This window comes from Primulina tabacum, chromosome 5, assembly GCF_025594145.1.
Source record: "Primulina tabacum isolate GXHZ01 chromosome 5, ASM2559414v2, whole genome shotgun sequence".
NCBI lineage: Eukaryota > Viridiplantae > Streptophyta > Magnoliopsida > Lamiales > Gesneriaceae > Primulina > Primulina tabacum.
In genome coordinates this window covers 10718611-10730645 of record NC_134554.1, presented here as the reverse complement: position 1 = coordinate 10730645, position 12035 = coordinate 10718611, and the positions used below count along the sequence as shown (strand labels likewise).

At 32.0% G+C, this 12035-nt stretch overlaps 1 protein-coding gene across 3 annotated transcripts; it reads right to left on the bottom strand.

Moving 5' to 3' along the window:
* Positions 1-5190: 5190 nt before the first annotated feature.
* On the bottom strand, positions 5191-10015 carry LOC142546443 (receptor-like protein 7). 3 transcript variants are annotated; one of them, XM_075654155.1, is made up of 2 exons: positions 6512-10015; positions 5191-5393 (listed from the first exon to the last, which is right to left on the bottom strand). In XM_075654155.1, exons 1-2 carry the CDS (start codon positions 9733-9735, stop codon positions 5390-5392), a joined length of 3228 nt encoding a protein of 1075 aa, XP_075510270.1. In that variant the 5' UTR covers positions 9736-10015; the 3' UTR covers positions 5191-5389. The 3 variants fall into 3 exon arrangements, with proteins under 3 accessions (XP_075510270.1, XP_075510271.1, XP_075510268.1); XM_075654156.1 differs by lacking the exon at positions 5191-5393 and adding an exon at positions 5709-6150; XM_075654153.1 differs by lacking the exon at positions 5191-5393 and adding an exon at positions 6251-6315.
* Between the last annotated feature and the right edge of the window lie 2020 nt (positions 10016-12035).

Here is a 12035-nt window from a genome sequence, read left to right as displayed (position 1 = left end):
TAAATATTTTATGATATTTGCTTCTCTACATTCTACTTTCTACCTGCATTTTTATTATTTTTTTACTTATCTGGTTGAACATTTAAATATTTTCTTTTTCTTTCTCCCTACCATTTTCCGATCAAAATAAATTATACCGGTTTGGTTCTGGTATTTACAATACGTATGGTCCTAGAAGCTTCTCAAAGTGAATATAATTCAAAAAAATTATATATTAATAAAAAATTATCTTTTATTTTTAATTAGTCCTAAAAATTATATTTTTGGCTCGTCAGCTTTTTGTTTTTAACTAAAAACGTGCAAGTACGTTACATGTTGAACCAGTTTGATTTGAAACAATTTAGTTAGTACAATAAATGAAAATGATGATCTTGTATCTTACAATCAATAAAACAATTCATAAAACAAATAATTTAATTTTAATCTTGCATATTTTTCCCCACACAATACGTATGTATGTATTTGTATATGTAACTATATATACATATATATTTCTAAAAATTTGTTATTATTTTACAGCAAAAAATATATCGTGACAATTGAAATAAGTTAATGCAATAATTTGAAATATGTTATAATAAATATTCTATTTCATTCACACTTTTTATTTTTATTTTGAAATACAAATTTTTATAATACACAAATTGTATTACTTAGTCGATAAAATAAAAATTTAAAAAAATAAAATTATTTTTCTTAATTTTATTTGTTTTTCATGTATAATTTTTAATAAATAAATCATTAGATTTCACTTGCTGCAATTCATCCATTCCTTTGGTTGTTCATAGGGATGTAAATGAACCAAACCGCTTGCGAGCTATTCGAAGCTCGGTTCGATAAAAAGCTCGTTTGAGTTCGTTTGTTAATCATATCAAGCCAACCTCAAGCTCGATTTTGAGCTCGAAAAATTAATCAAACCAAGCTCAAGCCTAAAGATATTCGGCTCGTGAGCTCGCAAACATATTTGATAATAGGCTCGCGAGCTCGAGTTCGAGCTCGGCTCGTTTAAGTGGCTCGTAAGCTTGAGTTTGACTCATTTGTTGAGTTGACAAATAAAAATATTAGTACTAATGTCAATGGAAGGAATTGAACACGAGACAAATAAAAATATTAGTACTATTGTTATTATGAACTTTGTAGGATACTTGACTAGTTGTTGTTGGAGATGATTTTGTAATTCCTGGTTTTAATGGATTCTTTAACGTCCTCCCTACTTTCTCACCAGACTTAGTTGAAGTATTAAAGGGGTGAAAATATTTCATTGTTATGTATATGATGATATAATTGTATGATGAATATTCTAGATATATTATTTTGGAATGTTCAATAATATATTGATTTATGTTTTTTTAGCTCTTATTTGTGTCGTTTTGGTTATTTATGAATGAATTTACATTTTTATGTCTGATTTAAAATTAGTTTATAGATATATTTAGTTTTTAACAAGCTCGAATCAAGCTTAAACTCGAGCTCAATTTTATGTTTTACGAGCTCGAAACGAGCCGAGCTCAAGCCAGTCATGTTAAACATGCTAAACGAGCTATTAATGAATCAAGCTCGAGCATTGCTTGATTAACATGTTAAACGAGCTTTGAACGAGCCGAGCTCGAGCTTTTCTCGAGCTTAGTAATTTCAAGACAAACCAAGCTCGAGCCTGATAATAAAAGCTCGAATCGAGTTCGAGCCTCAAATAATCTTAAACAAACCAAGCTCAAGCCTGATACTGTTTGATTTGGTTTGAATCGTTTACATCCCTAGCACTTGTTCATATATAAATCAGTTTTGATTACTTCATAATAAGTTTACATGCAAGTGTTTTAACCAATCAACAGTCAAACTCCACCGTAAAATCATTTAATTTCCCCACTAACAATAAATTTAATGAACAAAAAGATTCATGTATCATCATAAATAGACAGTACGCAAACAAATAAAATGATCTAAATAACATCCACGTGAAACTTTTATATAGAATAAATATAGATATAAATATAGATACATATTATTATTATTATTATTATTATTAAATCCAACCAATCAATACATTACTAAATTATTAAATAATCAAATAAAATAAAATAAAATTAAAATTATATTATTGGAAATTAAATAAATCAAACCAAACAAGTACATGCACAGATAAAGTACCGCTGCAAAAGATAAAATGGAAACTGATCAATATACTATTTAACACATCAAATGAAATATGATTTAAGGAATTATGAAAGTCCAACCGATAAAAGCATTATTAATTCATTAAATAATCAAATAATCAAATAAAATTAAAACAAATTTATTGAAAATTAAAATAATCAATCAAAATAAGCACATAAACAAGTAAAAATTTAAATACAAATGCATGGAAGAAAATAAAAATCAATCAATGCATTAATATCTAACACATCAAATGGAAACCCTGAAAATTGAATAAGACACGCATTTACAAGTAACAATAGCAATTTACTAAACACATATTTAATTATAAAATATTTTAAAATTGATATATAGATTAATTTCTATCAGAGCCGTACATGTGGTTCACAAGGCCTGAGGCGATATGTTGAAAAAAAATCTTGTTGTGATAAATGACCGTAAAATTTAGTTTGAAAATTAAAAATAATCAAACAATAGATATAAGGAAAATATAATTTACGAATTATATATTTATCTCTTTGCGATTTTTTTTCTTCGTGCGCCACAACATCAACATGGCTATAACGTAATGCAGTGTCATATGAACAATTATATTAGAAAAAGATTGAAATTGACAAACATTGTACTGTATGTTACTAAAATTGAAATTTGTCAACATAAACTATCAAAATGACAAAATGATAGATATATGAAGCAATATTGTAAAAATATATAATTTGTTTTAAATAATGAATATAAGATTTTATTCAAGAAAACGGAAAATAAAGATATGTAAAATAGATAAGTATTACAATTTTTTGTGTTTTATTTTTTGAAATGAGTCCAATTACATAAATTCAAGAAAAGAGGCCAAATAATCGATAAGTAATGTATAAAATTTTAACACATGAGTTGACACAAGATAAAATAATAAATATATTGGACAAACATTATTATTTTATGCATACAAAATTTTTAAAAATTTAATTAATGAGCCATGTAGCTTTATTGTTTGGGCTCTACATAATTTGATTAAATCCCCAATGAGCACAATCATCATATTTAATCATGTTTTCAATGAGTCAATGTCCATTTTTTTTAAAAATGTCCAATGCACATACTATTTAGGTGCATGCCTCAATAACATGAGACCAACAATTTTTTTTTTTGGCCCCTGTGAAGATCCGGGCCCTGAGACGATGGCCTCTCTCGCCTCACAGGAGGTACTGGCCCTGATTTCTATATAGCTAAAGCAAAAAATAAAATAAAATTCAATTCCTATGAATTTATGAACTTGTTTAGCTTTCTACAAAGATAATCATTATTGACAAAAGACAAAAAACGCAAGAACATAATTGTAGATTTATAATTCATGTGTCGTTTTTATAGTGATATCGAATATAGATAGATAAATAATAAAATTTAATATATCGAGCAAATAAAATAAAATTTAAATTGAATAAAAAAGAAACAACAAAAGAGAATGATAAAACTTTAATTTAAACCATCAAATTATCAAAATATATAAATAATTATGACCAGATATTAAAATAAAAGAGAACATCAAATTTGATGAAAATTATGAATACTTACTAAACTAAGCCATGATAAAATTATTGTAATACAAACCTAACAAATTGAATTATCCAAATAACCTTGGCAAATAAGTGGAAAATTATGAATATTTATTAAATTAAGCCATAAGAAATTTATTACAACACAAACCTAAAAATTGGGATTACCTAATTAACCTTATCAAATAAGTAGAAAAAACTACTGAGATCATCACTAATAACAAAAGACAAAAAATATAAGGACATATTTACAAATTCATAATTAATAACATTTAAATTGAATTATAAATTTTAATTGCATATCACAGCTTTTTGTGTGAAAAATAATATATGAATTGATCATCCATACATGTTTTATACAACATTTAACTCGAATTATATAAATTATTAGAGTTATAAATTATTATGATGGATCGTGTGCTCGATACCTTCGAGGTGCTTTAAACACAATAAAACAATGAGCTACAATAGCTCGTGTTCTGAGAATAAAATCACCGATGAATTAAATCGAGTTTGGTTACAAACCAAGTGAAAAATACTCGAAGTAATCATTCGTTAAGAAAACTGATTGGTTTTATATCATATGCAACTGAATAACTTAAAATTACATGGGACCAGTTCAATTATGGACATAACTGAACTGATATCAGCCGAACTGATCAAATCAATTAAGAACAAAAAAACAAGCGGTTAAACAAAAATAGCACAAGATATGTTTATGGACGTTCGGAGACTTCAACTGCTCTTACGCACTCCTTCTACCACCTCGAGTAAGATTCATTAGAAGACTTTGATCTATACAATACTTTGTACAGACCTACTCAGCTTAGGACTTATCCTACTGCCTAACTGAACTCCTAGACTAAACTGAAGGCAGCACCTTCCAACCAACACTTGTTTAACGTCCGTGCGTTAAAGATTATATACACAAGTTTATTGTCTTTGTGTAAGACTGTATTTGAGTAGTTGTGTGTGAGTGTGTGAGAACTGATCTTTGAGAACAACGTGAAAGTGTTCTCACACACTGAGAAAAAATTGCTTCTAATCTAAGATGATAACACGTTGAAGTGTTCATTCGAATATGGGCTGGTTGCTTCTTGAAAGCTGATGAACATTAAGCGTGCCCTTTCTTTTTCCACACACTTGTATTATTTCTCATTAGTCTTCACCGATCTTCATCTTATATTTATATGCGCGAAACTTGATCGTACAGTGAGATTCAATTATTGTATTCGTTACATTTGAATACATTCCTCGATAATTGATTTGTCATTTCTGACATTTATTCTGGAATGCTTTGTCTTTAATTTCTGATGCAATGTCCATTATTGTCTATTGACTGGACAAAAACTTTTCCTTAATGCGCGCAGCTGGATTCCACATTTGATAAGCTTGTCGTGTTCTGAAAATTGGTTGATTTCTATCTGATAATCTGAACTGGTCAGTTGAACTGATTTGGTGAAATCAGTTGGCTCGTCAGCTGAACTGATTTCACTGCTTCAGTTGAATTGGTCAGTTGAGCTGTTCATCAGCTGGCCGAGCTTCTGAAGGTCTTCTGCTGAACCGCCTATCAACTGAACAATCAGTCGAACTGTTCTTGATACATCAGTTGGACTGGTTCAGTTCGGTTAATCAGTTGGTACTTTCATTTTGCATTCTTCGATAGTTTCAGTTATGTTCGGTTAACTGCACATTTAGGTAATTTCATTAGTAACAAAATAACAAATTTTGTTAACACCAATATCAAGGAGGATTGCAAACATGAAATGTTACAACACGTTATATTATCCAAATATATGAAATTATAAGTTATATGTTACACATCATTCATCATTTTATCTTTCGACAATGATACGTTAATGTAGTGATAGAAATTGGTCGACCATATTTTTTACTCTAATAATTAAAAGAAAGAATGTAAATTTTTAAGAGAGTTCAATAATTCATGAGAAGTTGATTATTATTAAAGATCAAATATTGCCAGAAAAGTAACATTTGAACATAAATTTATTATATTTTAATATAATAATAAAATTATAAAAAAAGAAAAAAAATTTATAATCCCATTGAACTAGAGAGAACCGATCATCAGTGTACGATCAGCTCCGATGATTCTCCAGTCTTCACAATAATGAGACAATGTTGCTTCTTTTTCCTGCGCCTGAATTTATCAGAAATTGGTATTTATATTATCTGAAACTATTGCCTGTTTTGGTTCCATATTTGGCATGGATTCCATTCTAGCTTCAAAACCTGACGCTTCTCCTTGGTTCTTGGTGGATAATGCATCATCCCATTATGTACTATATCTTCTGATAATCTTTAGGTCCTACTCCTATACCTCTTTAGTTGTTATTATAATTTGTTTGTCATTAAGAGTAGAACTGCCATTTTGGGCTGCCATGATCTTAATGAAGTCTAACTGTTTTAGCGTGAGTTTCACCTGTTCGTAAAATTTCCTCAATCAGTATGGTAAAGTGAATTGACGTTTGTGTGTGTGTGTGTGTGTGTGTGTGTGTTTAAACAAATATTTTCCCATGACATTGAAAAGAATTTAGTCTCCTTATCCCATATTCAGGGGCTACTGCATGCTTCAACTATAGAGTATCTGTACAAAGAAGAACATGGAAATTAATTGAGAAAAGATTCAAAATTTTATACCATACATGAATAATATAGAAGATGATGACGATGATGACGTAGTATAAGCGGAGAATGTGGGCGGTAAGTAATGGCATGTACATTCGGTAGTGTGCACTGCATTTGTCATTTGAATGTCAAATTTGGTGCAAAATATGCAGTACCTTCCACGTGACAAGTCATCTTCCTTGTTATCTTCATTTTCGTCTTCATTGTCGTCATCCGAAGTCTCATATTCGACGTCTTGTCTCGCTTCAAATTTCTCATCATACCTGACATAACTGAATGCGTATCTTGGAAATATAAGCCCTAGAAATTGGTCCATGTGCTTGTTGCACTGATCCCTCCATTGCTTGCAGAATGCAAGAGGTGCAATGACTAATGCTGCTCCAACCCCATATCCCAAACCGGTGAGTACAAATTGCCAATCAAATTCTATTAGACTGGAGCTACGTAATCCCTCGGCTGCTGGTGGAGAAACCTCACAGGTTGTGTTCAAAGGGAACCCGCATAGGCCTGTGTTTCCTATGTAGCTTGATTCAGAAAATGTTTGTAATTGAGGACCATGAGGGATTCTTCCAGATAGCTTGTTGTAGGACAAATCCAGGAACGAGAGGAATGTGAGACTTGCTAGCTCCTCTGGTATCATCCCTGTTAGCTGGTTCCTTGAAAGATCAAGTGATCCGAGACTCGTTAAGTTTCCAATTGATTTTGGAATTGTTCCAGTGAGACTATTATGCGATAAATTGAGAACATATAGTGAACTAACTTGTCCTACGGCTTCGGGTATCTCTCCTTGAAAATTGTTGCTAGAGAAATCAATTGATGTGAAGATAGTCAAAATCTTGACAAGCTCCAACTCTAATCCTTTGATGGTTACTGTCACAGTGTCCTGGTAGTATAAGTTGGCCAGCTGCAGATAGTTGAAGCTTATGTGGCCAGACCCATCACTTTCCTGCATCATTCTTCTCCAACTTGAGAACCAGGATGCATTCAGATACTCGACAAAGTTGTTTGAAGCTATATCGATGATTTGAAGATTTGACCAGCTTTGGTTTGCCTCAGGACATGCGATACCTCCATGAAATCTGTTGGAGCGCAAGACCAGAACACGCAAGCTGGATGAAGTTTGTAGCATGCATGGGAACTTATCGTAAATATTGTTGTTTCCAACATTCATGACTTCTAAAGATGTGCAATTGGCTAAGGATGCTGGAATTTTCCCTTCCAAATTGTTCTTACTGAGGTCTAGAGTTTTTAGGCCACAACTGACAGAAAAACTATTAGGAATATCACCACTAATGTAGTTTCTACCAAGATTCAGTACTCCAAGACTCTTGTTATTTCTTAAGAGACAGGGTGGTATACTACCACTCAGTAAGTTGTCAGATAGGTCAAGAACTTGAAGGTAACTTGCATCACAAAGGGATGTAGGAACCGATCCATTAATGCTATTATTTGCCAATGACAAAAACGAAGCAAATCTAGTGAAATTGCCAAAATCATGTGGAATGGGTTCTTGAAATCTATTACTCGAGTAATCTACATAGATAACTGATTTTGGGGGAGTTGGAAACTCACCATGGAGTTGGTTCGAGTGCAAGTCTAGCATGTAAAGCGTACGAGTCATGTTGTATGGCATTTGTAGACCAACCAGAATATTGTGAGAAAGATTCAAATGCGTGAGGTGTCCATTTCCAATTTCCCAAATCCAACTTGGTATTTCTCCGCTAATAAGATTATTTGATAGGTCCAAGAAAGTCAATTTTGTGTGGTTCCTCAGATCAGGAAATTTGTTCAGCTTACAGGAGGCCAAATTTAACCTGGATAGACTTGAATTTGTGGTTCCTACTTCAACTGTCAAGTTGTTGTAACCAAGCTCCAGCCTCGTAAGATTGGGAAGCGTTTGAATCATTTCCAGCTGTGTGCGGCCACTGAAGGAGTTGAAAGAAAGTGATAGTACATTAAGCATTCCAAGGTTAAAGAATGACTTGGGAATGGGACCTTCCAACATATTACTGCTCAAATCTAGTGTATCGAGGTTGGAGGAATTCGGTGTGTAAAATTCTTGGACTTGATCACTAAATTGGTTGTTAGAGAGCTGAAGTTTCTGTATTGAAGGGAGACTGAAGAGAGACGAGGGAATGCTACCATTGAGTGAATTAAAACCCAAATTTATAAATGTCAGATTTGTGAGACCTTCAAAATGCCTGGAAGATATCGATCCCATGAGTTTATTATAACTGAGGTCTATGTAATTAAGTTTCTTGGACATTTGTAATGTTGGGATTGAACCGGTGAATGAATTGAATGAGAAATCCACACTAACCAGTTCTGTTAAGTTGGTTATTGTGGATGGAATCGGTCCAGTGAAATTGCAATGAGAGAGGTGTATCATGGACAACATTCTAAGATTGCTAATGGAATCTGGTAATGAGCCTGAGAAGCTGGTGTAGGTGAGCATTATTGTCCTGAAAGATCCAATTTGATGAAACTCGGGTATGGTCCCCTTGAGTAATACATTGTTTGATAGATCAAGATTTTGCAGAGTGGATAATTGGAAGGTCATCTCTGGAAAGGAACCATGTAAAGAGCAAGAACTTAGACTCAAGGTAGTCAAATTTGAGAACTTTGTGAAAGACTTTGGAACTGTCGATGACAGATTGTTCCTATCTAGGCGTAGAACTGAAAGAGAAGGAAGCTCTGAAAGAGAATCCAATGGACCTGGCAAACCACAATTCCGCAAGCTTAAATTTCTTAAATTGGGTGCAGATGAAGATATTGTCCGGGACCAATCGCTTGGTGGATCTGAAATTTTAATACCGTCAAGATTCAGTTCCATGAGAGAAGTGAGGTTTTGGAGAAGCACCATGAAATTTGGATTCTCGAGTGTTAGGGGATGGAGACGGTCTGGGAAAAGGGTGGAGAGATCAAGACTGATCAAGCTCCTTAATGTGGATAGTTCCGTGGGAATCTGCCCAACAAAACCAGCATTTGACAGATTCAAGAATGCCAGATTCGTGAGATTCTGAAGCCCTTTTGGAATTTCACTATTGTAGAATCTGTTGAATGCCAAATTTAGCTTTTCCAGATATTTAAGACTGAAAAGACTCGAATCCTCGATCCCACGTGAAATTGACTCGCCATCGAGCTCCAAACTTATCACACGACCTGTGTTATCACAAGCTATCCCATCCCACTTGCAGCAGTCTACATTCTGGTTCCAGTTAACCAACCTTCTCGAAATTGCGGAGTTGTAAACAAGGCTGCTATTCAACTGCAACAACAGTGATCTTTGATCATACAAACACTGGCCAAAAACCCAAGAAACCGACAGAATTTGGAACAAGAACAGCAGCAGAATCCATGGAAGGAGAAGAATTCTCATTAGACGGAGTACTCTACACACCCTTAAGCCTATCAAGTAATCAATATGTAAAATTACTGCCCATCAACTTCAACTCTCTAGCCTTGCAGGATTCAAGCCAAAAATAAAAATAAAAAAATTCATTAACGGCTATGAAATAGAGACTTCGGATTAAGGGGTGAAGGAAACTATGAAGGGGTCAACAAACTGGGAACTGCGTGTTTTTATTTTTTCTTTTTACTTTCTTGTGATATACGAGTCTCGACAGATACTTTCCCACGCGTTTTTGGTCTCCCGTTCTATATTTTATGGGCCACGTAAGAGTACTTTTCCATTTGTTTGATTCTATGGTCAATAATCTATCTTGTCTTTATTGAACATCAATAATAAAAGTCGTGATCATATCTTAATGCATTCTACATTATATCCCGTGTATTAATGGTTGCATCTTATAAATATCATGTGAGCTCTTCATATATTCTTTCCACATGGGTGTTTTATTTCCAAATATTATGAAAATTATTAGTTCAAACAGCGATTTAATATCTTTTAATTTAGAAGATATTTGTATCTTTCATAAAATTATACACGAAAATCATGAATTTTTTTAGTTATCTTCCATTCATTACGAAAAATAGCAATAGGGTTTACGTCTCAATTGGAAAAGACGTGATTATCGTCTTTGTTCTACTTCACTTTGAACCTCAGACAAAAGCTAGCTCACGTTGCATTTGGAAACAAAAGTTGAATGCACCTAGACCTGGCCACGGGCCAGGTTCGGGTCTGCACGATTATGACCCTTAACCGGCCCGCTCATGGTCAGTTACGGTCTTGGTCACGGAACAGGCGATCCAAGTCCGGTTAACCTTTGGTTCCGGGACTGTTTGATTCTTTTTATTTTTTAAAAACAAAATGTTTTTTTTAAAAAAATATAAATTAAAAATAAGACTTGCACAATTGAACTTATAAAAACTTTATCGAATATATCATTCTCAATAAAAAATATATTACATTTCTTAAATAAAAATTATACTACATTTCAACTTTCAACATCTTATATATAAAAAAAATATTACATTTTATTTTGTTCAATCACATTCACTCACATTTCATCCCTTATTGTTCCAGGTGTTCTCTCGGTTTTGTCTTGGTCTTCCTCATCACTTTTAATTTGTTGTGTTCGTCTAACGACTTTTGAATTATAATCATTGGGTAAACAATGAGCTTCCAAATTTTACGATCTAAAGCTAAATGTCTCTCATCCAATATATTTCTTCTAATACTAAAAGCATGTTTATTGCAACAGTTTTCGCATCATTAAAATCAAAAGTAGTTGTAAATAATTCTCAAATCCCTGACCGAAACTTGATGATCTTTGTGGACGTTTCATATGTTCTCTTAATAAAAGATGTGTTTTAGTAAGTTTAGAAGTAATATTACTGTTGGTAGTAGATTGATTTTATGTAGAACAATGTGTTCACCATATTTGATGTTATATTCATTATAAATATCATATAAATGAATTTTAATATTAAACAAACAATGAAATATTAGGAACCATTTCCATAATAGGGTCTAAAGATTCATAATATAATTTTAACATTTCTTATATATGATTTAATTTATGTCTAGAATCTAAAACAAAGAACACAAAAGTATTTCAAGAATTCGTAAAAAATATTTTTTTTCTATTTTTCTTTCATGACATAGATATATCGAACTAAAGCATCATCATTAGATTTAATATATTCACTAAAAATAGTTGTAATATTGCAACAATGTGTTAAAACTAAATGAGAATTAAAATAATAAACATCACATAATTGGTCACTAGCATCATTAATTTTTTTTAAAAATTTCACGAATATTAGTGTATATGTTCCATAGATTTGAAAACAAATAAATATCACGAGTTTGAACATGTTGATAAAAAATATACATAATAAATATTTATATTCAAAAGACGATAATAACAAATTATATGTTGAATTTCAACGAGTTGTAATGTCTCATGCAAACTGTTTAGGTCTCATAGTATTTTTTTTGCAAAATTTGTCTCATTGTTTCATAACTTGAGAATGTGTCCGTAAATAAGGAATTGCGCTCTTAATTGATTGAATATCTGATGATAAATTTTTTAGTTAATATTGAATACGCAAAATTAAAATATTACATGTGCACCTAATATGAAAATTGTTACCATATAGTGATAATTTACATATTTCAATAAGCTCAATAATACTGTAAGTATTTTCACTAGTATTATCAAAATAAATTGAAAAAACTTGAGAAGTTATAGTGTGTTTCATTAAAACATCTAT

Coding starts and splice junctions, on each gene's coding strand:
- LOC142546443 (XM_075654153.1), bottom strand. CDS start 9,735: ATGAGAATTCTTCTCCTTCCATGGATTCTGCTGCTGTTCTTGTTCCAA. Junction 6,316..6,511: donor GATGACTTGTCACGTGGAAG/GTACTGCATATT, acceptor TTCTTTGTACAG/ATACTCTATAGTTGAAGCAT.